A 26,652-nucleotide genomic window follows, 5' to 3' on the forward strand; every position below is an offset into this window, starting at 1 on the left:
AAATTTCTTATGGATGAGGAAAAAAAAAAAAAAAAAAAAAAAAACCACTATAGCCATAGCTCCAAGCCCAAAAGAAATTTGCTCATTATTTGCATTAGGCAAATATTATTACTGAGTTAATTAAATATTATTACTGAGTTAATTATTTAATTATAATGAAAAAATTAGTTGTGTCTTGCATAAATTAAAATTTACTATATAAAATGTGTCTTATATAAAATATATTTTAAAATGAATAGTTTTTTTACTCAGTAAATGTATTCTTTAAATTTGCCTAATTAAGAATATACTACTACAAGAAATAAAAATTTAGCCACAATTAGAAGTGTGGGGTGAAGCACCTAATTTAAAATGTTTACCTAAGTGGTAGATCAGTACTTTTAGCAGACTGTTGGAGATTATATTTATTCAGTTATTTATTCAGTTATGGCTCTGGTGTATTAGAAGGCACTAAATAGTCTAAAATAGTTACTATACTAAGTATTTTAATTCTAGGTAGAAGTCTTAAGCAGACTGTTTTGACACGTTTTCTAAACTAGTTCTCATGTACTAATACTTTTTGCTAGATTAATAAATTAACATGAGTACACATTTGATTTGCTTTAATAATTTTGTAATATATTTAAGTTGAAATAAATGTTTATCTCACTTGGATAAATATTATACTATAAAATTATTTTATAAATATCCATCTCCAATCAGATATCTCAAGTGTAATACCAATATAAGCAGCTTCACTATCACTTGCCTCTTTAATGGTGGCAGAGTATTTGATTCATACGAATATTTAAATACAGTGCTAAGAGTGGCTTCAGAGTCAAGATAAGGGGGAAAAAAAAAAAACTTCACATTTTAGTCAGCCATACACAGTTATTAGCATCAGCTAAGATTTACTGAGAGGGTGAAGAGGATCTGTTTCAAGAGACAGTGATAGCGCTGCTATAATATGAAATACTACTCAGGAATGGAAACTCCATGCTGCCTTTAGAGACTTAGAAGGAATCCCATCATGTCCTACCTCTCTGGGCCAGAGTCAAGGGCTCCAGCATCATACTTAGTACTTATCCCACGCTGCACTGTATATGTACCCCAGCCCGAGTTCCTACCTCCGCCCTACTCTTCCAGATCTTTCTGCTAGGACATTGTCATCACCAAGAGCTGCACCCCTCCGCATCTCAATATTCAACATTCTTATGACCCAACCTTTATATCTTTCCAATTTACTTTATAGAGTAGTCCCAGGATGCTTACGCCACCACTTTTCCTCTGTCTGCTTGCTACCCCTCTTGTCCTTACCCACTCTAGGTGCCTTAGTCCAACACAATGATCTACTGCCCTCTTGCCTCCTGTCAGTCTTATCTACTAATTCACACCCCTCACTCCACAACCTGAGTGTCACTGGAGAAAAATGCTAAAATCAAGCTTTAGGCCAGATTTCAAATGGGCACTCAGCATTGTTCATCAATCCTCACTCTGCCCCGTTAAATTGGATTTTCCACATTTCCAGAGTATTATTGCATATCAATACCTCATTCCTTAAATCTTGACCTTTCAGCTGGTGGCCTCCCCTGACACATTCCTCATCTTCTAACATCGAATGTTTTACTGTGTCAGTACGAGCATTTTCTGATTTTCTCATGTTCCAGTGGCATATTTGCCTATTTAAGGACAGTACTCCTAGTGCTCTGAATTCCATTCTATTTGGTTTCTCTCTACTGGGTAGTGTTAGCTTACATTTATTTAAAGAAAAAGAAAAAGTTCTCCCTTGACACCAAGTTCCCCTTTAACTACTGCCCTCCCCCATGTCATTCTCTACCCACCTTTACAGCAGAACATTTCGCTACTTACTGTCTCCACTTATTTACATCTTTCCTCATTCCAGCTTCTGTCCCTACTATTTCACTGAAACTTTTATCAAGATTACCAGTGACTCACTTTACACTTTATGTTTTGCCAAATCTAATTTCTGTCTTCTTACTCAGCCTTTCAGTAAAACACTTAGTTGGCGAGTATTTGCCACTCCTCATCTCTTTCTAGGCTTCTCTTTCGTCTCTAAATGTGGGGCCTATCCCTGGGCTCTTCCTTTTCCTTAGTCTAGCCTTTCTCCTTAGGTAATTTCATCCAGTCCCTTTTAATAGCCATCTTTGTGTTGATGACTTCCAAACGCATTATCTCTAGTTCTGCCTTCACTTTGAGCATCAGAATAATATATGCATTGCTTTGTTGACAGTTATCATTAGATCTCAAATTCTCAAAACAGAACTCTTTCTCTCCCTCAACTTTCTTCCTTACCACCAAAAAAAACCCCATTGCCATGGAGTCGATTGTGACTCATAGCGACCCTATAGGACAGAGTAGAACTGCCGCATAGAGTTTGCAAGGAGCGCCTGGGGGATTTGAACTACCGACCTTTTGGTTAGCAGCCATAGCACTTAACCAGTACAGCACCAGGATTTCCAGACCACCAAAGAAAAGCAAAAATAAGCCTTGTCCACCCATATCCATAAATGTCACTTTTCTCCACCCAACTATTCAAACCAAAATCTAGGAGTAATTCCTGATTTCTCTTTTTCTCCAGTCCAGTCAATCCATCAACAAGTCTTGCAGAGTCTACTGCCAAAGTACGTCCCACACATGTATACTTTCCGCCATACCTTTGACAATGTCAACATCATCTCTTACACAGGCAATTGCAACAGCCTTCTAAATGGTTTTCTAACTTTCATTCTTGGCTTCCCACAAGTTGTTAGCCACTTAACATAGTCTCTCAAAAGCGTGAACTGTATCATGTCATTGCCAGGCTTATAACCTTCCAGTGACAACACACTCTTAAACAACCAGTGGGTCAAAGAAGAAATCATCAGGGAAAATACTTTGAGACAAGTGAAAATACAACATAGCAAAACTCATGAAATGCAGTGTAAGCAGTGCTTAAGAGGGGTATGCCTACCTTATAAAATAAGAAAGATCTCAATAACCTCACTCTACACCTCACAGAACTAGAAAAAGAGTAAACTAAAGCCAAAGCTAGCAGAATGGAGGAAACAATAAACATTAGAGCAGAGATATGTGAAATACAGAACAGGAAAACAACAGCAAAAATAAGCAAAACCAAAAGTTGCTTCTTTGAAAAGATCAACAAAATTGACCAACCTTTAGCTAGACAAAAAAAAAAAAAAAGACTCAGATGACTAAATCTGGAAAGTAGGGGCATTACTATTGACCTTGTAGGAATATAAAAGATTAGAATACTAGGAACAATTGTACACCAAAGATTAGATAAGCTAGATGAAATGGACAAATTCCCAGAAACATACAAACTACCAAAACTGACTCAGGAAGAAACAGAAAATCTGAACAGACCTGTAAGAAGTAAAGACATTGAATCAGTAATCAAAAACTTCCCAACAAAGAAAAGCCCAGAGCCAAATGGCTTCATTGGTCAGTTCCATCAAACATTTAAAGAATTAGCACCAGTCCTTCTCAAACTCTTCCAAAAAAACAGAAAGGAGAGAACACTTCCTAACTCATTCTATGAAACCAGTATTAGCCTGATAACAAAGCCATGCAAGGATATCACAAGAAAAGAAAGATACTGACCAGTGCATCTTATGAATATAAATATGAAAATCATCAACAAAATACTGGCAAACCAAACTCAGCAGCATATTAAAAGGATTATATACCATGACCAAGTGGGATTTAGCCTGGGAATGCATGAGTGGTTCAACATAAGAAAATCAATGTCCTATACCACATTAATAAAATGAAGGGGAAAAAACCACACGCTTAGTTGATGTAGAAAAAGCATTTGACGAACTTCAATGAACATTCACGTCTCATGTTCAACAAACATTCGAATCATTCATGATTCAGCAACAATGAACATGACAGAAACATTGAACAAACGAGAAACAGAAGGGAACTTTCTCAACATGATAAAGGGTATACATGAAAAACTCACAGCTAACTTCATACTCTGTGGTGAAAGGCTGAAAGCTTTCCCCCTGAGATCAGGAACAAGGCAAGGATGCCTGCTTTCACCATTGCTTTTCAATATTGTAGCAGAAGTTTTGGCCAGAGAAATTAGGCAAGAATAAAAGGTATTAAGATTGCCTGTTTTCAGATGATATGATCTTATATCCTGTTGTTAGGTGCCACTGAGTCAATTTTGACTCATGGTGACCCTACAGATAGAAGATCCTAAAGAATCCACACACATACAACAAAACAGGCCAGTAAGCAGATTCAGAAAAGCTGCAGGATACAAGATCAACATGCAAAAGTAAATTGTATTTCTATACACTATTAAACAACAGTCTGAAAATTAAAAAAATTCCAGTTACAATAGCATCAAAAGAATAAAATAGGAATAAATTTAACCAAGGAAGTACAAGACTAACACACTGAAAACTATAAAACATTGCTGAAAGAAAGATGACCTAAATAAATGCAAAGACATCCCATATTCATGGTTTGGAAAATTAATACTGTTATGATGGCAATACTCTCTTTTCAAAGAGATCTACAGATTCAATGCAATCTCTTATCAAAATCCCAATGGCCTTTTTTGCAGAAATGGAAAAACAAAACTTACATGGAAGTGCAAGGGATCCTAAATAATTAAAACAATCTTGAAAAATAAGAACAATGCAGGAGGACTCATATTTCTCAATTTCAAAACCTACTACAAAGCTACAGTAATCAAAACAGTGTGGTATTGGTCCAAGGGTAAATATAAAGACCAATGGGATAGAATTGAGAATTCAGTAATAAACCCATACACCTATAGTCAATAGCTTTTCAATAAGAGTACCAAGACTTTTTAATGGGGAAAGAAGAGTCTCTTTGATAAATGGGACTGGGACGACGGGATAGCCACATGCAAAAGAATGGCGCTGGACCCCCTACCTCACAGCATATACAAAAACTAATTCAAAATGGATCAAAGATCTAAATGAAAAGCTAGAACTATGTGATTCTTAGAAGAAAACTTAGGAATAAATCTTCATGACCTTGGATTTGGCAATGGACTCTTAGACATGACACCAAAAGCATAAGCAGCAAAAGAAAAAAATCAGACTTCAAAATTTATAACTTTTTTGCATCAAAGGACACTATCAAGAAAGTAACAAGACAATCCACAGAATGGGAGAAAATACTTGCAAATCATATTGTGATAAGGGTCTAGTATCCAGAATATGTAAAGAGCTCTTACAACTCAACAACAAAAAGACAAACGACTTGATTGAAAATAGGCAAAGGACCTGAATACATATTACTCCAAAGAAGATAACACAAATGGCTAACAAGCACGTGAAAAGATGTTTTTCTTAAAGGGCTAGAAAGTAAATATTTTAGGCTTTGTGGGCCAAGAGGCAACTTTGAGAATATCACGTGGGTACTTTATAACCATTTCCAATGTAACCATTTAAAAATGTTAAAACCATCCTTAGTTCGCAGCCATTAAAAACAAAAACAAAACAGGCGGCTAATTTTGCAGCAGCTAGTGAATATATTAATGTAGCTAAAAGTTCTTGATCTTTTGACTTCAAATATATTAAGGATAATCACTAATGACTTACATTGCTCACCTACATCACAATTTTTAACACCTTGTTGGTGTAGGTTTACCACATTCTCAACCAAATATAGCTGCAAGGTGAGTAACTGTCCTGGAAATACACATGGAAGAGAAAAAAATTTTTTTGCAGAATTAGTACAGCCAGGCAGAGACTTAAATACTAAACTCTACAGGCACTGCTACAGAAAACTAAATGTCACCGAAGCCTGATACCTTGGATGCCCAACACCAGTTTAAAAGGCCACCGTACCCTTTGAGAGGATAGTAAAGTGTGGTTTTCTTCGAGCCTTTAATTCCATGTTAACTGTGCTGTCTACATAGTGACGGATTCTCCCGGCTCTCAGCCCAGTTACTGGTGTGAAACTCCGCAGTCGCTGGAGTTAGCTCTTCAGCCATTCTGTCAGCATCATCTGTTAGCACAGAGTCACAGTCACGGCACAAGAACGCAGACTTATTTCTAGGCACATCCTAAACATACCTAATTAAAGCTGAAGTGAGTAAGCATGGAAAGAATAAAAAAAACCGCTATGAACAAACAACCAAAGTAGAATTTTGAGCCAAATAGCATGCCAGGAAAAAACACCAAACAAATGTAACTCGGAATGTAGAAAGCAGAGCCAGACAGCAGGTGGTCCCAGAGGCTGTCTTCCCACCACATTAGGTGTCACAACAAGATGTCCTCGCTCATCTCGGGGGGAAGCAGGGAATGGACAGGAGGCTGTATGCCCGTCTTTCATGGCACACACCTGAACTGGAGTAACTTGTTCAGTGTAGGTGCCTTTGAAAAGAGAATAAGGTACATTTTGAAAGTAACAATGCAGAGATAACACAAAACAGCAGGTTTACAATGTTTAAATTTTTAGCATGTCTACCATATGGATTCCTCTACCATTGTGCTTATCATCATGAAAATACGCTTTTTAGAATTCCCGTTTACATGATCAAGGATATTTACAGTTGAAAGTAAAGATGTTAAGTGTCTTTTATTACTCTGAACACAAGAGGCTGCTCTGTTTTTGCAGAGCTATGGAACTTGACAACTGATAGCTTTTCCATTGCTCATCTAACAGTTTTTGTCTAAATATGAACTAGTGGTATGTTCTTAATATAAACAAATTTTCAGAGAAATTCACTTTTTAAAAATACTTTTTCATATGTTCAGTTTAACAGTTGCATATGAGCATCTTCTGAGATATTTCTTTCATGTAAAATACTCTGGTAAGAAATCCCTGGAAAAGAAATGGGTAAAAATGGGCATTGGAAGATGTGCGACTAATATAATTTTAGCCATATGGTTAAGATTTTGTATTTTGAGACTTAAGTTTGCTATTGAAGAATTATGGGTATATAGCTAAAAACTTTGATGCTTACCTCCAATATATAAATCAAATAAATTTAGACTTGTAATTACCACAAACTTCCACAAGGTGGACTTCCTGATGCTAGGTGTGTTCCTATGTCAATTGTCCAAAAATTATTCAGTTGATTTAAAGTCCCTTAAATTTTTTTTAAATATACTTTTCACAAAGTCATATACTGTCCCCTTGTTGAATTGGCTTAAAACCTTTGGATGCTTCTAAAAGAAATTTAATTCCCTCACAAAATTACCAATAAAATTTGTTTCAATCTTTTAAACTGCTTAAAAACAAAATTTCTTTAATGATTTAAATATTCAGTGTTACTTGAATGGTTAATCATATTTTATTTCGTGAAAATAGGAACAAATGATTTGTAAAGTCACTGCCCAAACACCTCACTATTGCCTACTACTAGTAATGAAGAATTTTGGTAATTCAAATACTGTCTCTGATTATTATTGAATAAGGCAGAAATAATCTTTTCTCAGTCTTCTGGCTCTTAACTATATACAGCGGTCTCTCTGAATTTATACAATATATGGTAAATCACCAGTACCATGATTTATGAGTTGCTTTTTAATTTTGTTCATCCCACTAACTAGGTTGAGAGATAATTGAGACTCGACATCATATACTTATTTACATTGGGACTAAGTAAACTTAGCAGGTGCAGAGTAAAATACTTGATTCCCAGTTCTAGCTTCTCTCTTAACCTCTGTAACACCTGATAAGAGCATGAAATATAGAAGGATGATGTAGAGTAATAGTTCATGATGAATAAAATACAATGGTTAGAAGTTAAGATACTGTTGCTAGAAATTGTGACTATAATGACTATGTCTGCTGTTTTAAGATCTTCTCAGAACCCGAGTCTGGACCAAACTGAACCCTCCTTTACCTTAGTCTTAACCTTATTCATGCATTAATTATGGGACTTTACCTGAGCAAACACCTAAACGTGTGTCCCATCTCCCGGGTCGTTTCTAGCCATAGGCACAGTCAAGTGTTTCCATTTCAGCCCAAGTTTTCTAAGTGGTGCTGAGCCCTTGAGCTTTGGGGGCCAGGGCGGATTCTAAAACACAGCACCCTTTTCTTTCTCTCATAATACGGGTATGCTGGCTTAACGTCCACAGTGCATTCTGTGAAAATGACATTATGTGATCTGGACTTTGTGCAAACATCTGTGTTTGTGGGGCGCGGGTCTCCCGGGCACCCTGGCCAGGGACTGCTATGCAGAGTGCAGCCCGGGCGGCTCCTGCTGCGGACATCTCAGGTGAGCGTTCAGCCGGGTTCTGCCTGGCTGTCACCACCTTCTCTGCTAAGCCAGCTGCAGGGAAGGCCAGCTCGCCCATGAGAACCTGACCGGGGGGAGGCCAGTGCCGGCCAAGGGGACCAAGAGTGCCCTAGCCAGGGCTGGGGTGTCAGGGGCACACACCTTTCCATCACTGTCCTTCGGGACCACACCGGGCAAAATGGGGGGACTAGACCCACCTAGCAAAATGGGGGACTAGACCCATCTAGCAAAATGGGGGGACTAGACCCATCTAGCAAAATGTGGGGACTGGGGTTGGGAGTTCGGGCCAGGGCCTCCATCACTGCAGACTAGGTGGCTTCTGGACCACATGCAGCAGCTGGGCAGAAGTGGGGTTCTGACCTCAAGATGGTCTGGTGTCCTGGCACTCAGACCCCTGGGTGCACCAGCCACGGACGCATATGCAGTCAGATGTGGCCCAAATGGACGTTAAGTGACACCTACCTGTGTATGGACCTTTCATGCCAGGTGGATTGACATCTTGGTTTCCATAATTTGGGCTCCAATTGATACCATTTTTAATTTGAATAAAATACAAAATTAGAAAACAATTAGACTTAATTTTTTGAATGTTGCCCACAAATAATGGGTTATGAATAAAACAATACAAAATACATTATCTTAAATGCTTATAAAATTAAGGAACTGACCTCTAGTTTTCAGTAATGTTTGTAAATGTGATCTTAAAAATGCTCTCAAACAGGACACTTTTCATCTGGTGTAAATTAACTTAAAAAAGATAATTTGATTTTCCAAGGCACAACCCACATTTGCCAATAGAATTTACAAAATAAAGCACATAAAAAAGTTGGAATTCTCTTCCATGCGCTTGGATTCTGATGGTTCAAAATAATAAAATTTGACCTGTTTCACAGATCCCTGTAGTAACAAATCTCCCATCCAACCCCGAGAAAACGTAAAGCCTGGGGCCATTTCCTGAAATAAGTAGTCATTTAATTAAAGAACAAAATGAACAGGAATCAAAATGTTGCAGCTGTCATTTTTGTTAGACATTATATAAAAAAGGAAAAAGTATAATACAATAAATTGTTTTGTATAACATGAACTTAAAGAGTTTCAAATTAACTGTGATCGGAATAAAAATGCCTTTTCAACACCATCACACGCCCACGTCAGAGGCCGTGGGGTGGCAGCCGTACATGCATGTCTCCTGTCCTGTTATATGCAAAACTGGAAAACGAGGTCCAAAGGCAAAGGGCAGTTTTCTTCTGGCAGAGTTATTTGGGTCTTAACTGACCCCAACAGGTCACACTCTTCAGACACCAAAGAGTGAAACGTGTCCTCTGGTTACTGCTCTTGCAGGTAAGTGCGGCAAAGATTTCACCTGTGTGTGTGGTCCTGCTTCTCTCACAAACACATCAGGGAATCTTGAGCTGAGCTTCAGGAAAATTCCCTGATGAATGTTCAGTGTTGGTATCAAAAATTAAACACAAATTCTTCTCAGAAGAAAATCTCTATGGCCTGTGGAATCTAAAAGTTATAAAAAGATAAAGAATTTAAGGCTATATATTTCTAACACCAGTAAAAATTTCCAAAAATCTTCCACCAATAAGTTTGCTGCAGTTAAAAGCTTCTCAGAAGTCCAATATGTGAACCCTGAGGACACAGCTGTCCCAGAGGGCCCCCCTACTATCAGACTCCCCTGTGCCCTCTGGAGATAGTACACTGCATTTTTAGGGCTCCCTAGAAGTTAGTTTGAAAGCTGGTAGTTAAATCCTTGCAAGTACACAGAAAAGCCAGGGTGTTGGTAAGTCAGTAGAAGTAATGAATTATCAAAAAGAAGTAATGAGTTATCAAAAATAAGATAACCACCTCCTCAAAAGTATATTAGTCACGGGGAAACCTTTAAGTTTAAAAACAAACAGTATTTACTTGCATCATTTTCTCCTGCCCTCCAATGTCTCTTCCTCCCTTGATATATTCGTTCTAAAGCAGTTGGGTAGGATGGAATTCTCTTGTATCTAGTTTCTGTTCCAGGTCACACTGATTTACAGATTTATAAAGTAACTCTTTTAAGCAACAGTAACAGTGGCTACTTACTGAGAAACAGAAAAGAAAAGGGATCCATTATTTAAGGCAGTATCTCTACGCAGGGTTCCCTTTCTCTTTATATTTGGGGCTTGAACATCTTTAGACCAAGGGAGAAAAGACAAAGCAACCGCTGCCCTGAAGGCGCGCTGTGTCACAGACATCCTCTAGGATGAAGGGGATGGGAGCATTTCCAACAATGATTACCAGTCACGGCCACGGGGAAGAGAGAGAAAAACTAAAAGGAGGTACAGCTACTTGAGCATAGAGCAGTAACTCTTTTCTCTTCCCAACTTCATCATCAACAACAAGCCCAGTGTCATCCCTGGTCTCTGGTGACATGGCCAGAGAATACATTCATCTTGATGTGGAAGTCATGATCTGAAGAACCAGCGACTATGCCACTCGAGTATAAGCCCCGTAACGGTGGAAGCCTCCCGTATCTGATTCACAGTGACTTCCCAGGTGCTGGCACACAGAAGGTACTCAACTCTGTGCCAAGGGGATGATGCTTTTTGAGCTTTCGGGGAGCACTAGCTTGTGTTCAACAGGTGAATTTAAATTTAAACAAGGCAGGAAGAAGTACATGGGAAGGTGGAGAGTAACTTCCTGGTAATCCTATGAATATAAATCAGGGGGTCTATAAAATTGGGGGAGTGCTGAATACTAGAGGGGAAATAAATACATAGAAAAATTACTTTTATTGCTTTGAGGCTACCCTTCTTAACTATATATCGATCACTTAAATAAACCAATGGCCTGTGTAGTACTGTTCTCTTACATACTACCTTTCACCAAGCCCCGTAAGAAACCATGGGGGTGGACAGCATTTTTAACTGGGGTGCATTTGTCTAGTCAAGAGCGTTCTTTGCAGAAATGCTGAATTCATTTAGCTGGATACCTAGCTCTTTGTGGCTTTAAAGAGTCAAGATTTTTCCCCCGAAAGTTAAGTACCATGTTATAAGCACCATAAAACACACAGACAGCAATCTGACCTTGTCAAATGCTTGCTCGATGCATGTACTTCCATCTCATTACTTTTGTATTCATTTAGTTCTTTACGGATAGCTGCCTGCAATTGGAAAACAGGACACCGTTTGTCAGGAAATTAAGCAGTTAACAGAGGAAGTTAGTATCATGGTTATGGATTAACAACCATCCCTAATAGTTGTTTACTTCTGTTATGTTGTAAGAGACAGCAAAAAAAAAAAACCAGCTTTTTGTTCAGCATGTAGACTATCTTACTCATACCTATAGCCCTACCACGCTAGTACAGCCCTAGTTCACAGCCAGTGCTCTGGGGTGTCCCGTGGATGCGTCTGCAGTAGGATGACCCACCCCCAGCGCCCCTAATCGACCAAGCTCATGCTTGGAACACTAATGAAACAGGAACACCAAAATAACACTGCAAAGTTTAGCTTCTGGCGAATTAACTTGGAATTCTGTAATCAGATAATTAGAAAGAAGTCACTCTAATTTCAGCATATAATTATGGCTGTGTCATTTGATAGATAACATTCTGCTGTGATTACACAGAGGTTGGAGGGTGTCTCTTGTCTTTTCAGTGCCGAGGCCTCTCACCTGGCCATCCTCCCGCTCCCACGACCTGTTTTCATCGAGTACTCCTCTCTCAGCTAAACCCCCAGGGCCAGTGAGACAAAGACATCAGACACACAGACCCTGGGTAAAGGAAAGGCTTCGAGGCAAGAATTTAATGGGAGCACCATTCCCATGCTAAAAACGTCTGCTGCCAAAAATTCTTTTCCCCTTTTATCGCTTTTATCCTCAGAGCACATCAACCAAGAATAACCTAAAAACTTAGTCCAACTCCAGCGTGTCTGCATCTCTCCAAGTCAATGCAATACCTACGTACATTTAGCTCACATGGTCACGCTCAGCAAATAAAGAACGAGGAACAGTTAGCAAAGCCAGCAAATTCACTGGCTGAATGTATTATTTTCCACTTCCTGAAAAAGGCTTTAAGAGTTCTGAAGATCCCTTGAGGCAGAAGAGTGTGATAGACTCTTTGGAGACAGACACTCCTGGGCTTGCACTCTGTCACTCTACACTGCTGACCACGGACAAGCGTGTGCCCTCACAGGCCACTCCGTGCTGCTGGCCATGGACAAGCACGTGTCCTCACGGGCCACTCTGTGCTGCTGACCACGGACAAGCGCGTGCCCTCACAGGCCACTCCGTGCTGCTGGCCATGGACAAGCACGTGTCCTCACGGGCCTTTCTGAATCATCTGTTCAATCGGGTAAGTAACTCCTCCTTGGAGGTATTTGTGAGGATTAAATGAAATCACGCAGACCAGGTGCTGGGCAGGGAAGGGTTAATTTCCTCACTTTCCGGAGCCTCTGTAACCACTGCCTCCCCTCCTGTTCTTCCTGCCTCTCTGGCCATTCAGCTGAGACTCCTCAAGAGGCTCCCGGAGACCCCACAGACTGGATGAGCCCAGACACAAGCCAAGACTCTCTGTACAGATTCGGGCTTTCCTGAGCGCCTCCTCAATCTGTCCCTGCCCTCCCTGTCCCTGCCCTGAGTGCCTCCTCAATCTGTCCCCACCCTCCCTGTCCTGGTCCTGAGCGCCTCCTCAATCTGTCCCCGCCCTCCCTGTCCCCACCCTGAATGCCTCCTCAAGCTGTCCCTGCCCTTCCTGTCCCTGCCCTGAGCGCCTCCTCAATCTGTCCCTGTCCTCCCTGTCCCCTTTGCTGACACCCTTGCCACCTGCTGTCTTTTGGGCCAGCCTTGCCTCCTTTCAGTTCAGCCCCCAGACCCTCAACCTCCGCCGTCCTGACATTAGGGGGCAGATCATTCTCTGTGGTGGGGGCACCCTATACAACAGTAGGAGACCTAGCAGCATCCCTGGCCTCTGCCCACTAAATGCACCCTCTCAGCTGTAACAACCAAAGATGTCTCCAGACACTGTCAAATGTCCCCAGGGAGGCCACACTCCTCCAGCTGACCCAGGATGGTCTTTGTGAGGTCCACACCTGGCCAGGTCATAGCCTTGACGTAAGCTGCCGGGAGCTCCAGCTGTTAAGAGAATAAGCCCCTGGCAGGACACGTTCTGCCCTTGTTACAGGATGCTGCTCCCCCGGCCAGCACAGCCAGGGCCGCCCGGTACCTTATCCGCTGCCGAGAGCCGCGTCCAGGGCTTGTCCGCCCTCCTGTCGTAGTCCTGCGCTTTTGCCACTTCCACATAGTCACTGAATCGGATCAGGATTTTTCTGTCTCTTAGTTCATCAACAGTGGGCCTCTGATTAAGCTAAAATCAAAGACCAGTACAGTCAGTATTATGTGCCAAACCAGCTTTCCTGAGGTCCTCTTAACAAGCGGTATGTTTTAGATTCTAGAAATAAGTATAAAGCTCGGGAGCTGGGAGATACAGGCCTGCCTGCTAATGAGGAGGGCTTAAGTGACCTCCTCTGAGATCACCATCCCCTTCCCCAACCCACCCCCGACAGCAGGACCCCCCCGTACGCAGCACAGGCTCAGGACGCTGCTTCTCTCAACTACCACTAGATAAGCTTTTTAAAAAATTAATGGTGGAGTTACGACGCTCAGCACTACCAGTACTCATAGGTCAAGCTCAGGAAGGATGCTCTGTTAGCTTTCAGCAGGACAAGATCCCCTTATTACTACAGAGGAGAAGAAACTCCAGAAGACCTGAGTCAAGAAATGGCCAGAGTTGGAAAAGGAGAGCTCCCTACCTCAGCCACAGTAAAGTTTAACTGCTTGGGTGGCAGATACAAACCTTTGAAGCGAATGAAGTTTTCAACAATCAAGGGACTTCTAGACAAACTGAAGGTGACCCAAAACAGTAACAGCCTAAAATGTAAGCAAGACGCCCAGAGCCAGGTATGCTTTCCTTAGGTACGTGCGTAAAGATCACAGATGAAGACAATGCCCACTCGCCACCTGGAAGTGGAAACGTGCCACTGTGCCCACCTGCCCCGTGCTGGGAATGGCCTCGGCCGTGGGGAAGTGAGTCTGCGCTGGGGTGTGCCAAAGGCACTACGTTTCGAGTGGCCGCAGAGTGGAGTCCCTGGTGCTGAGCAAGCGTCCTGAACTAAAGCCACGTTGCCCATCCATCACTGAGATGGCAGACGACGCCCTGAAGCAGCCCTGAAGCAGCCGTCCCTGCTGCGCGGAAGCAGCGGTTCCCTAGTCTGCCTTTTGTGATGTTCAGGACACGAGGTGCGTAAATGACGTACCTTTCGGGTCAATCTCTGCTTGATTTCTCTTCTTTCTTCCTGCTCTGTCTGATCATTCCTTTCTGTGAAAGATTAAAATGGTGGAACAAAATTTTAGGAAGGAGGAAAGAACAGGTTGAGACAGTCTCCTCGAGCAGGGACGTGTATTCAAGACTCCATCTTCCAATAGCTGGCGCTGGAATATTAAAGACACCTCGTAGATCACCCCTCTTTCCATAGCACCATTTCTGTTTGTCTCCATCTGGCCTGTCACTACTCAGGAGACAGTGGTCTCTCCGTCACAGAGAACCCTGGCACTAAGGGGAGCTTCGTCTTCACCCCGGCCTGTGTTCTCCTCAGCCCTGCTCGGTGGCAGAAAGGGCCCCAGACGTTGCTGCTGTATGTTTATTAGCAGGAGAAATAGGAAGTTGATGTCTCTCAGTCTCTCTCCCCTCCTCCCTCCCTGTAGCCAAATATCCTATCTCTAGCTGGATATCCGGAGACCCCAGGTGCTGGAAACGGTTAAGCGCTTGGCTGATAACCAAAAGGTTGGAGGTTCAAGCCCACCTAGAGGTGCCTGCAGAGCTACCTCAGCCACTGAAAACCCCACAGAGTTCTACTCTGATGCACGTGAGGTCGCCATGAGCTGGAGTCAACTCGATGGCAGCTGGGTTAACCTGTATATTTACATCTAGAAACGCACACACGCAAACATAGTTGAGGCAGAAAAACTGAATGAATATATGTTAACAGACTGTCACTGCTTTTATTTATTTAATCAATGTACATACTTTTTAGTCACCCAACATACGCTAGGGAACACCCTCTTCAGATTCTGAGCAACATATGACTGTCTGCATATTTTCATCCAAAGACACTCATGAACCCAGCTGACTCTCCATCGCTGACGCCAAAAGACCTACATGGCCAAGCCCCAAGCCCACTGCTGCCGAGTCGATTCCAGCTCCCGGCGAACCCCCGTGTTACGCGGCAGAGCTGAGCCCCGCTGGGGTTTCTTAGCTGTCATCTTACACAGCAGCGCCTTTGAAAGGAGCCCAGTCCCTCGTCCCAACTGGCTTTGCTGGGTGGGCCGTGACTGTTAAGATGCAAGCTGTGTTCACACCTACACTTGGAAGCTAAAAATAGACCAGAGTGCTGAGATGTAGTATAAAATGTATGCCTTGCCCTGGGATACGAGATAATGGATGTTCTATTTCTGGTGCTCGCTGTTGCTAAATAAAGCCTCAGGCCCCCGACCTGCCAGAGCTCCGTTCCTGGGAAAGGGGTTTTAACCACCAGCACTCCTAGAAACACCGCCAGGGTTTGGAAAAGGGAAGATCTGCTACTGGCAGTTCATGTAATCTCCCATTATCTGCCCTGAAAAGGTGCATCTCGGGGGCTGGGCATATGGCTGTTCAGTGTCTCAGCCACCGTCCTTTTCAGTAATTTTTAAAATACAAAAAGAAAGATTCCTCTTGAATCAGGACATTTTAGGGAGACACGGTTATGTGGTTGTTCTTAATCTAAATGATACACTGAAGAAACCACGTTTAATAAGCTGTAGTCAGAAAGCTGATGACAAACCCAAACCAAACCCGTTGCCGTTGAGTAGATTCTGATTCATGGCAACCGCACGTGTTACAGACTTAATTGGATCTTATGGAAGCAGACTGCCAGGCCTTTCTTCCATGGCGCTGCTGGGTGGGTTTGAACCGCCAACCTTTAGGTTAGTGGTCAAGCACCAACTGTTTGCAACACCCAGGCACCAACAAAGCAGCTGATACTGCTAGGAACAAATAATAATCACGTGAAAGCATCACAGAGGGCCAGCCACGAGAGATTTCAGTGACGGTGTGAAGTGAGTTCTTCAGCTCTCCTAAACGCAGGCCGTAGACAAACTCCAAGTCACGTGAAAAAACTGACACAAAATCAGATTTTTTTTTTTTAATCGTAAAAAACATCACTGTCAAGACCAAGATCCTATGGGCACAAGCAGGCTCTTTGGAGAGCTGATCTCTGCAAAGACCTGGGGGACCCTCCTGTGTGCCTGGTGCCCGCCCTGGCTGCTCTTCCCCGGCACCCCTTGGCAACGGATTGGGAGATCTCAACGTCCAGCCCGGACTTGCCTCCCCGGCTCTCTTCACGTCCTCTAGGAAAACCCGGTGCCTTCGACAGAACAAGGGACCCACCTCCAGAACCTCTGCTGCTGTTGTTAGTTGCTACTGAGTCGATTCCGACTCATGGCGACCCCACGTGTGTCAGAGCAGAACCTGTGTTCCATGGGGCTTTCAAGGCTGTGGCCTTTCGGAAACAGATCACCAGGCCTATTTTCCTAGGCGCCGCTGGGTGGGTTCGAACCTCCAACCCTTCAGCTAGTAGTAGCGTGTCTAACTGTCTGCGCCAGCCAGGGACTCCTTCCAGAACCTCTTGATCCGTGTGTTCTGGAGATAGCTCCAGCAGCTAGGGCAGTCATACCTGGGCCTGCCATAAACAATCAGAAGTGCGGTGGTTACGGGTAAGGACGACAGAGCTAGGCAAACCTGCTGTCGGGCTCTAGCTCCTTGCCAGCATTCACTCGTGAAGTCCTACCGCCTCTCTGAGCCTTGGCGGCATTCACTGTGAAGTCCTACCGCCTCTCTGAGCCTTGGCGGCATTCACTGTGAAATCCTACCGCCTCTCTGAGCCTTGGCGGCATTCACTGTGAAGTCCTACCACCTCTCTGAGCCTCGGGTTCCTCACCGGTAAAACGGAGACAAGGGGTGCACACCTCACAGGTGTGTTGTAATGATGTAACAGGGGCACATGCACCAAGCTCTGAGTGCAGCGCCTGGCACGGAGTGGGCTTGATGAAGACATCGACATCATCATCATCATCATCATCATCCATAAAGGGGCTGTGTACCTGTAAACCCACAGGGAGAGCTCCGAGTACAGTGCCTGGCACAGAGTGGGCTTGATAAAGACCCATCACGACCATCATCATCATCACCCACAGAGGGGCCACGCACCTGTAAACCTACGTGCATAGCTCTGAGTGCAGCACCTGGCACAGAGTGGGTGGGCTTGATAAAGACCCATCACAACCATCATCATCATCACCCACAGAGGGGCCGTGTACCCCTAAACACAGAGGCAGAGACGAGTGCCCTCTAATAGGGGCCGCGGTTGGTCATGTGCTCCCCACTGAAAGGGGAGCGAACACAAAGTGCTGATGTTCTGAGAACTGATTCCAAGCAGGAGACACAGCGCAGCACGGTCGTTTGGAGCCCCGTGCGTCAAGGGCCTGTGAGCAGGATGCCCTGCATCAGCCATGTAGGGTGACTCCATTCTCGTCCCCATAGAACAAAACAAACAAAACACGCCCACCCAAAGCCCACTCACGGCCCTGGAGGAAGCTTCGGCACTCAGCACAGGCCTGGCTGTGGCTCGGGGTGACAGCTCAGTGGACATGGGGGGACTGCCATGGCCACAGAGAGGAAGCCCATTGTCCCTCAGCGCAGAGCGCAGGGCAGTCACTCAGGTGCTCGCTCTCTCTATTCACCAAGTGCTGTTTCTGTTTTTAAGGCTTATAGCACCGATGTGCAGAGAACAACACAGTTAGAGGCACTTGCAGGTGGGAGGACCCGGCAGCCCGTGACGGCAGGGAAGAGGTTCTCCCGGAAGTAGCTAGTTCCCTGGCCAGCTCAAGTTTGGACGACTAATTTTAGTGGCATCAGTGACTTCTAAGGAGCCCTGGTGGCACACTGGTTAAGAGCCTGGCTGCTAACCAAGAGGTCAGCAGTTCGAATCCACCAGCCGCTCCTTGGAAACCCCATGGGACAGTTCTACTCTGTCCTGTAGGGTTGCTATGAGTAGGGATCAACTCAACAGCAATCGGTTTTGTTTTTTTTTTTCCTAATGACATAAGCTTTACAAGTAGGTGACTTAATTGTTTAAAATTCAAATATTTGGCATCTGAAATGGCTTGAATTTTCTGTCTGCCTCCTTGATGAAGCATGGCGTCAATGAAAAGTGTCTTTCTGGGTCCTCAGGTGTAAGCCTAAGACACGGTGATGGCTATTCTATGCCTGGAGTCCCGGGGTGGTGCAAACAGTTACTGCGCTCGGCTGCTTACAGAAAGGCTGGAGGTTCGAGTTCACCCAGAGGTGCCTCAAAGAAAGGCCTGGCGATCTACTTCTGGAAAATCAGCCACTGAAAATGCTGTGAAGCACAGTTCTACTCGGACACACGGGTCGCCGTGAGTCGGGGTCGGGCCCACGGCCACTGGAGCGCTATGCCTGGTCCACATTAAGAGGACGGGAGTCATCCTATCTCGGTCTTTGGGTCGGTTATTTTCAGAGGGAGCCGTCTGAGAAGGAAAGGGAGGGGTCACAGCCTGGGAAGGGCTGTTTGCCAAGGAGAAGGCAGCATTCTGTGCTACCTGAGCTCTTCAAAAAACAGACACTGATGGACCAAACACCAAACTCAGAGGACGTCGGCACTGTTCATCATACTAAAGAGAGTAAACCGAAAACACTCTTACAAGCCAGGCCCTCGGACGATACTTTTGTAGAAAATGTTTTGAAAACTGAACAGTCCGTTGACAAGAGAGTCAGACGGGAACTACCTAGAGAACCGCTTTTGGGGGGTTCACTACCCGAAATCCTCCGTGACTTGAAGGTGGAATACTGCTCTCCACCCAGTGGAGGTCACCTGTGGCACCTGCGTGCAGCCTGTGCTCCACTGTATACTTAACAGGAAACCCATGGGGTGTGGGGCTGGGAGGGGCAGACGGCCCCAGAACCTCAAAGTTGTGGGTGACAGGAACCCTCGCCCACCCTGTCCTGTCTCTGGAGTGGGGTGCGTTCTTGCCCACAGAGCAGCAAGCTTGGGGCGTGTCCTTGTCGGGTGGGATTCACAACATTGTCCCTCTGCCCGTGATTCAGCGCCTGTAGGACGCTCGTCCCAAACTGCCAGGAGAACCTGCTGGAAAGCCAGCCTGCAGAAGGAATACAGACGAGTTGCCCTTAGATCTGCAGGCTGACTGATTAAGTGACCTGAAAACAGGGAAGGCTACGATTAGCTGGGAGGAGCACTTATCTACAGGGAATGGCTCTGGGTCTCAACCTTCCTCCGGGGGTTTTGCTTTCATCACTCCTAGCTGCTCACAGGTAGCGGGGGTCCCCGACAGGCGGGCGGGGTGGGGCTGAATGCGAGGACCGTGGCTCCACAGGCAGCGAGCTTGCTCTGAGCCAGCACCCGGCTTCCTGTGGCAGCCTAAGCGCACAGTGGGGACCCCGGGGGAACCGCCAGCTACTCACGTTTCAGGATGTTCCTCCTCTCCAGCTCCTCCACCGCAGGTCTCTGGCTGAGCCGTCTGCGGAAAAACACCAGAATTACATTCTGCACCATGCTGGTGGGCTACACATCCCACTAGGGTCCGCGAGGGTCTACGGTGGCTGGCACGCCCCCTCAGACTGGGGGGACAGCGAGCCGGCGGCTGCCTCCTGCTGGGAACTCAGCTGGGCTCCACGGGGAGGGCGCTGCCCCGGGTCACAGGCCGGCCGGCGGGGTCCCTGCTCCGGCTCTGCACGCGCCAGTCATCATCCCGGGGTCCGCGGCCCGGCCCAGCCGGCAGAGGTCACTAGGCGCGGCGCATGGAGGCAGCGGACACCCGCTCGGGAGCGGGGGCAGCGCCCCTGCCTTCAGGCTCCTGTCCAGGGGTCCCTGGAGATCACCCGAGCCCCGTTCTCCGAGGCTGCCCGGCTGGCCAGTCCAGCTCCTGCTCCGGGCCACGTAGGGACAGCACCGGGCGCCGCTGCACCTGGGACTCTGAGCAGGAGCAGGGAGGAGGATCTCCGGGGCCTCCCGCCCCCTGTCGCGTCGTGAGCGCAGCCGCCAACCAGCCGGGTCCTGGCCGCGGGGCTCAGCACTGCGGCGGCAGCCGGGAATCTCCCCTTCGGCGCGGAGCCACCGCGAGCGCGCAGGCGACAGATGACGGCTCCCCCTTTTCTTTTCAAAAGGCTTCTGGGTGAGAGGCGCGGAGGGTGCAGCAGCAAAAACCCCAACACAAAGAAAGAAAAGCCTTGTCAGGAGCGGGAGGCGCAATTAGTCCAAATGAATGCCAAGCTCCGATTATTTTTGTAACTAAAACAATGCTGTCCTTGGGTCCGAGCCAGAAGCTGACCCACTTCCGGGAACTTCTGGCACTGTGGGGCTGGGCGTGTGCGCACCCGCAATTTGGGGCCGTGACACTCTGCCCCACAAGGATGCTGCTTCCAGAAGCATTCGGCTTCTATTAATAGCCCGGCCCAGTACACAGCCCAGGGGGCCCGGCAGCCCTGCTCCCTCACTCGTCCCCACTCCTCACAGTCTGTCCTTCGCTTTCCCGGGAGGCTTGGGGTCTCTGGCTCTGGGAGGCTGCTTCAACATCTTGTTTTGGTGTCAGTGAGCCCGGGACTTGCCCCCTGCCGAGGCCCTGGATGTGACCCAGGACAGGGCTGCCCGCTCTGTCCGGAGTGGCACACATACCCTCTGGCTCCTTAAATGGCCCCTGCAGTCTGGTCAAAGTACCCCAAACACCAACCACCCCCTCACTCAGCAAATGATTATGTGGTGGTCACCATACCCGAGAGGGAGCCCTGGTGGCACAGTGGTTAAGTGCTCAGCTGCCAACTGAAAGGTCAGCAGTTCGAACCCACAAGCCGCACTTCGGGAGAAAGGTGGCAGTCTGCTTCTGCAAAGGTTACAGCCTTGAAAACCCTATGGGGCAGTTCTACTCTGTCCTATAGGGTCACTATGAGTCAGAATCAACTCGAGGGCCATGGGTTTGGTTTTTGGTTAACCACTGAATGACCCCTGGTGACGCAATGGTTTAGCACTCACTGCTAACAGAAGGATTGGTGGTTCAAACTCACCCAGAGGCTCTGCAGGAGAAAGACCTGGCGATCTGCGCCAGTAAAGATTACAGCCTACAAAACCCTATGGGGCAGTTCTACACTGTCCTACAGGGTCACTATGAGTCAGAATCAACTCAATGGCAGAGAGTTTGATTTGGTTTGGACCACGCACCAAGCACTGTTCTAGCCCTGAAGATGTGTGGTGAACAAGATAAGCTGGGTCCCTGCCGTGGGAAGCTCCCGGTCTAGAGGGGGGCACAGACAGCAGGGTAAAGCCATCACAGACAAGACCATGTCAGAGAGTGGCTGGTGCCGAGAGGGGCGGTGGTGGGCCAGTGGCGGGCAGGGGCCTTTAGGGAAGATCCCACTTCTGCTGAGACTGACTGAATGAAGAGAAGGGCACAGCCTGGGCGACCTACAGTGAGGACACCTCTCCAGGCACACTGGGCTCTTAACTGCCCACGAGCTGGGCTTGGAGACTGGGGGAGAAAGGGGAGGGTGATCAAGGTTGGCTTCATGGAGAGGAAGCGTCTGACAGTGAAGTGAAGAAGCCACACCAGGGCACCAGGGCAGATGCAGCAGGGCAAGGGTCTGAGATGGACTGAGAGGAACGAAGGGGAACATCAGGAAATCTGAGGGATCGTGGGGACAGGTCAGAAACAGAGAAGAAGGCTGGAAAGATACGCTGGAGCCAAACTCTGGAGGGCCCCGAAGGCGTGCCAAGGGGCCGGACTTCATCTTGTGGGCAGCGGAGGGCCACCGAAGGTTGCTGTGCAGGGCAGAGACGTGGCAGCTCTGCAACGTCTTGACATCTGCACGCTCCCGTCCATGTCTCGGGAGGCTCCCTCCTGGCCAGCCCATAACAGAGGTCACGCCCAGGGATGCGTTCAGGGAGTCCTGGCCCAGGAAAGTGTGCGGCAGAGTGGGAAGTGGGTGGATTTTGGAAGGAGGAAAACAGAAGTTTGAGACGCAGGTTGGAGAGTGGCCATCTCCAAGCTGGGAAGGTTATTTAACGCACCCGAGCCTCACCTCGCCTTTCTCATCTAAAATGGGGCCTGATAACAGTGTTCTTCACAGCATTCCCAGAGTTAAACGAGATAAAGCACAAACGTGTTTAAAACAATGCTGCTTGGACACAGTAATTTCTCAAGAAATATTGGCTGTCATCATCATCGTTTCAGAATGTCTATAAGTAAAGGATGCTGGATCTACGTTCTCCAGGACCTTTCTAGATCTCAGCTCACACTCTCTCGCTGACATGAAGAAGCAAACTCTCTCTCCAGGAAAGCAAGCCCAGCAGGGCGCTGCTCCCTGGACAAGCCGGCTGCTCACTCCCACCTGAGCACCTTCCAGCTGCACATCCTCCTGCAGCCGACACACCTCTCCCGAGTCACTTCTGGTACAAACTGAATTGTGTCCCCACATTCACAGGTACAACCCTGACCCCTGTACCTGTGAATGTGGCCCTGTTTGGATATAGGGGTTTTCTTTTGTTATGTTAATAAGGTCACACCAGAACAGGGTGGGTCCTAATCCCAATCACTTCCGAGTGGTGCCTTAAAAAGGAGCAGAATAGACAGGACACACAACAGGGGGAAGACGAGTGACAAGTGAGGACCGTCTACAAGCAAAATAAATGCCAAGGATTGCCAACAGACAGCAGAAACTGGGAGAGAGGCTCCAGAAGGACTCCACACAGCCAAGACCCTGAGTTGGACTTTAGCCTCCAGACTGTGAGAAAATAAACACCTGGTCCGTAAAGCCACCACGTGGGGTGATTGTTGTTGCTATTAAGGCAGCATGCAGTAACTAAGACAACCGCCAAGTACACGATCCCAGGCGACCCCATGGACCCAGCCACATATGCGCTAAGCACACGTAAATGTTATTACTGCCCCTACCACGTATGCACTCAGCACAGGTACACACTAGTACTGCCTCAACGAGGTTCATGCTCAGCACATGTACATGTCAGTACCATACAATCCCTGCCGCATATGCGCTCAGCACGTGTACATGTTGTTATTACTGCCTATGGGGAACATATTAAACAACAGAGGAAGCATCCAAAGAAGACGGAAGGAATATACAGTCATTATACCTAAAACTATTGGTCAACGTTCGGCCATTTCAAGAGGCAGCGTATGATCAGGAACCAGTGGTGCTGAAGGAAGAAGTCCAAGCTGCACTGAAGGCATTGGCGAAAAACAAGCCTCCAGGAACTGATGGAATATCAGCTGAGATGTTTCAACAAATGGATGTAGCGCTGGAAGTGCTCACTTGTCTATGCCAAGAAATTTGGAAGACAGCTACCTGGCCAACCAACTGGAAGACATCCATGTTTATGCCTATTTCCAAGAAAGGTGATCCAACTGAATGCAGAAATTATCAAACAATATCATTAATATCACACACAAGTAAAATTTTGCTGAAGATCATTCAAAAGCAGCTGCAGCAGTACATCCACAGGGAAGTGCCAGAAGTTCAAGACAGATTCAGAAGAGGACGTGAAACGAGGGATATCATTGCTGATGTCAGACGGATCCTGGCTGAAAGCAGAGAATACCAGAAAGATGTTTACCTGTGTTTTATTGACTATGCAAAGGCATTCCACTGTGTGGATCATAACAAATTATGGATAACACTGTGAAGAATAGGAACTCCAGAACACTTAATTGTGTGCATGAGGAACCTATACATATATGAAGAGGTAGTCGATCGAAGAGAACACGGGGATACTAAGTGGTTTAAAGTCAGGAAAGGTGCAGCAGGGTTGTATCCTTTCACCACACTTACTCCATCTGTATGCTGAGCAAATAATCCAAGAAGCTGGAGTATATGAAGAAGAACAGGGCATCAGGAATGGAGGAAGACTCATTAGCAAACTGTAATATGCAGATGACATAACCTTGCTTGCTGAAAGTGAAGAGGACTTGAAGCACTTACTGATGAAGATCAAAGACTACAGCCTTCAATAAGGATTACACCTCAACATAAAGAAAACAAAAATCCTCACAACTGGACCAACAAGCAACATCCTGATAAATGGAGAAAAAAATTGAAGTTGTCAAGGATTTCATTTTACTTGGATCCACAATCAACACCCATGGAAACAGCAGTCAAGAAATCAAAAGACACACTGTATTGGGCAAATCTGCTGCAAAAGACCTCTTTAAAGTATTGAAAAGCAAAGATGTCACTTTAAGTACTGAGGTGCGCCTAACCCAAGCCATGGTGTTTTCATCAACTTACATACATGTGAAAGCCGGACAATGAATATGGAAGACCAAAGAAGAACTGATGCCTTTGACTTGTGGTGTTGGTGAAGAATACTGAATATACCTGGACTGCCAAAAGAACGAACAAATCTGTCTTGGAAGAAGTACAACCAGAATGCTCCTTAGAATCAAGGATGGCAAGACTAAGTCTCACCTACTTTGCACATGTTATCAGGAGGGATCAGTCCCTGGAGAAGGACATCATGCTTGGTAAAGTAGAGGGTCATCGAAAAAGAGGAAGACCCTCAAGGAGATGGACTGACACAGTGGTTGTAACAATGGGCTCAGGCATAACAACGATTGTGAGGATGGCGCAGGACTGGGCAGTGTTTCCTTCTATTGTACACGGGGTTGCTGTGGGCCGGAACTGACTCCATGGCACCTAACAACAGCACTACATATGCACTCAGCACATACACACGCTATTACTGCCCCTACCAGGCACACGCTCAGCTCACGGAGATATTAGGACAATCCAATCCCCGCCACATACGCACTCAGCTGTTTTTGCCCCCATCATGTACAAAGTATTTTCTCACGTCTCCACCTTGGTCCAGCTTGTCCCCTCAGCATGAAGGGACTTTCCTCATGTCACTGTGTTTTCAATTCCTTTTAACCCAAGTCAGTTAACATGCTATCGCCTCCTGGAAGCCTGCTCCAGTTGGAATTATTCCATCTTCTGCATTTTTCTCACACGCGCCTTGTATCTCCCACTAGGCACTGATCTCACCCAGGCTTGTCTCAGTTACTCAGGCACCACTGTCTCTTCTGCTGGATGGCCAGCCTCCTGTGGGCAGCCTCCATGTGCATTCACAAAAACCCCCTCTAGGGAAGTGCTCTGCTAGTGAGCAGTTACTGCACAGGCAAAGAGCTTAGATTTTGGTAAAAGTTATGTGAGAATTTGGTGCAGTGTTTAAGCAATCAGTTGCTAACCAACAGGTTGGGGTTCGAATCCACCCAGCGGCTCTGTGGGAAAAAGCCCTGGGGATCTGCTCCCACAACGATTACAGCCTAGGAAACCCTCTGGGGCAGCTCTACTCTGTCACATGGGATTGTCATGAGTACACCTAATGACAACAGCTGCCACTTTCAAGCTAGGTGGCCATGGGCAGGATATTCATTCTATCTCTCCTCAGTTTTCTCTGAGGTCTGTTTTGAGAACTATGAAATGACACAGAAGTGCCCGGCCCAGTGCTGGCACACAGCAAGCACCCAAGTTTCTGAACGGTGCCTAGCACACAGAGCTCGGCTGATCCCTCCTCACCGGATGACCACAGCGGCAGGGCAGGGCTTCAGAGGCTGCAGGTAACTTTGAGAAGCGGAAGGAACAGGTGCCACGTCTTGGGGAAGGGCTGGGGTCAGAAGAGGTGGCTCCAGCCCCAAGCTCTGCCTCTCTGACAAACCCCAGCATGCTAGCCTTTCCCTCCCAAACGCACATCCCCAACTGTCTCAGCTGAAGCTTAAATAAATGTAAAAAGTCACCACGGCGTCGAGCAAGAATCGAGAAGCACTTGTTTCCAAACGAGGCAAAATGCCTTCCCAAGAGGGAGCTGCAGCTGGAGACAGACAGCCTGACACCCACGGGGACTCCGGCTATTTTGGGAGGCTCACTCCTGGGAACACCGTTCAGCTCCGCCACAGCCTTGAGTCACCAGGAAACCCCGGCACCCCGCCCAGAGCCGGGATTCCCCACGAAGCACCATCCCGTCCCCCATTCAGCAGGACTCACAGCTCCAGATGGGGTGGCCCTGGGCGGGGCCGGGGTGTGACTGGTCACTGATCGTGAGCAGACAGATGCCTTCAGCTCCCACCGGGTGCCCCGTGTCTACCAGGGAGGAAAGTGACAGCCTGGGAACCAAGTCAGAGATAACAGGTGACAAGCAGGTGCCCGGGAGAGGAAGGTCAGGACAGGGTGATGTACAGGGTGATGACAGGAATAAGGCCAGGAACAGACCGGGGGACGGGCGTCCAGGAGGGGGATGGGCGTCCGGGGG

The 26,652-nt window shown here is 46.5% G+C and overlaps 1 protein-coding gene across 1 annotated transcript in view; it reads right to left on the reverse strand.

Moving 5' to 3' along the window:
- Positions 1-9,242: 9,242 nt before the first annotated feature.
- PHACTR3 (phosphatase and actin regulator 3) overlaps positions 9,243-26,652 on the reverse strand; it is a 193,964-nt gene continuing 176,554 nt past the window's right edge. The window contains exons 12-16 of the mRNA XM_012558433.1: positions 19,803-19,858; positions 14,524-14,585; positions 13,434-13,574; positions 11,299-11,375; positions 9,243-9,745 (exon numbers count right to left, since the gene is read on the reverse strand). Of these exons, the coding sequence (XP_012413887.1) occupies positions 9,730-9,745; positions 11,299-11,375; positions 13,434-13,574; positions 14,524-14,585; positions 19,803-19,858 (352 nt within the window). The 3' untranslated portion in view covers positions 9,243-9,729. The remainder of the gene's footprint in view (positions 9,746-11,298; positions 11,376-13,433; positions 13,575-14,523; positions 14,586-19,802; positions 19,859-26,652) is intronic.

The sequence above is a fragment of the Trichechus manatus genome, unplaced genomic scaffold (genome assembly GCF_000243295.1).
Source record: "Trichechus manatus latirostris isolate Lorelei unplaced genomic scaffold, TriManLat1.0 scaffold00008, whole genome shotgun sequence".
Lineage (NCBI taxonomy): Eukaryota > Metazoa > Chordata > Mammalia > Sirenia > Trichechidae > Trichechus > Trichechus manatus.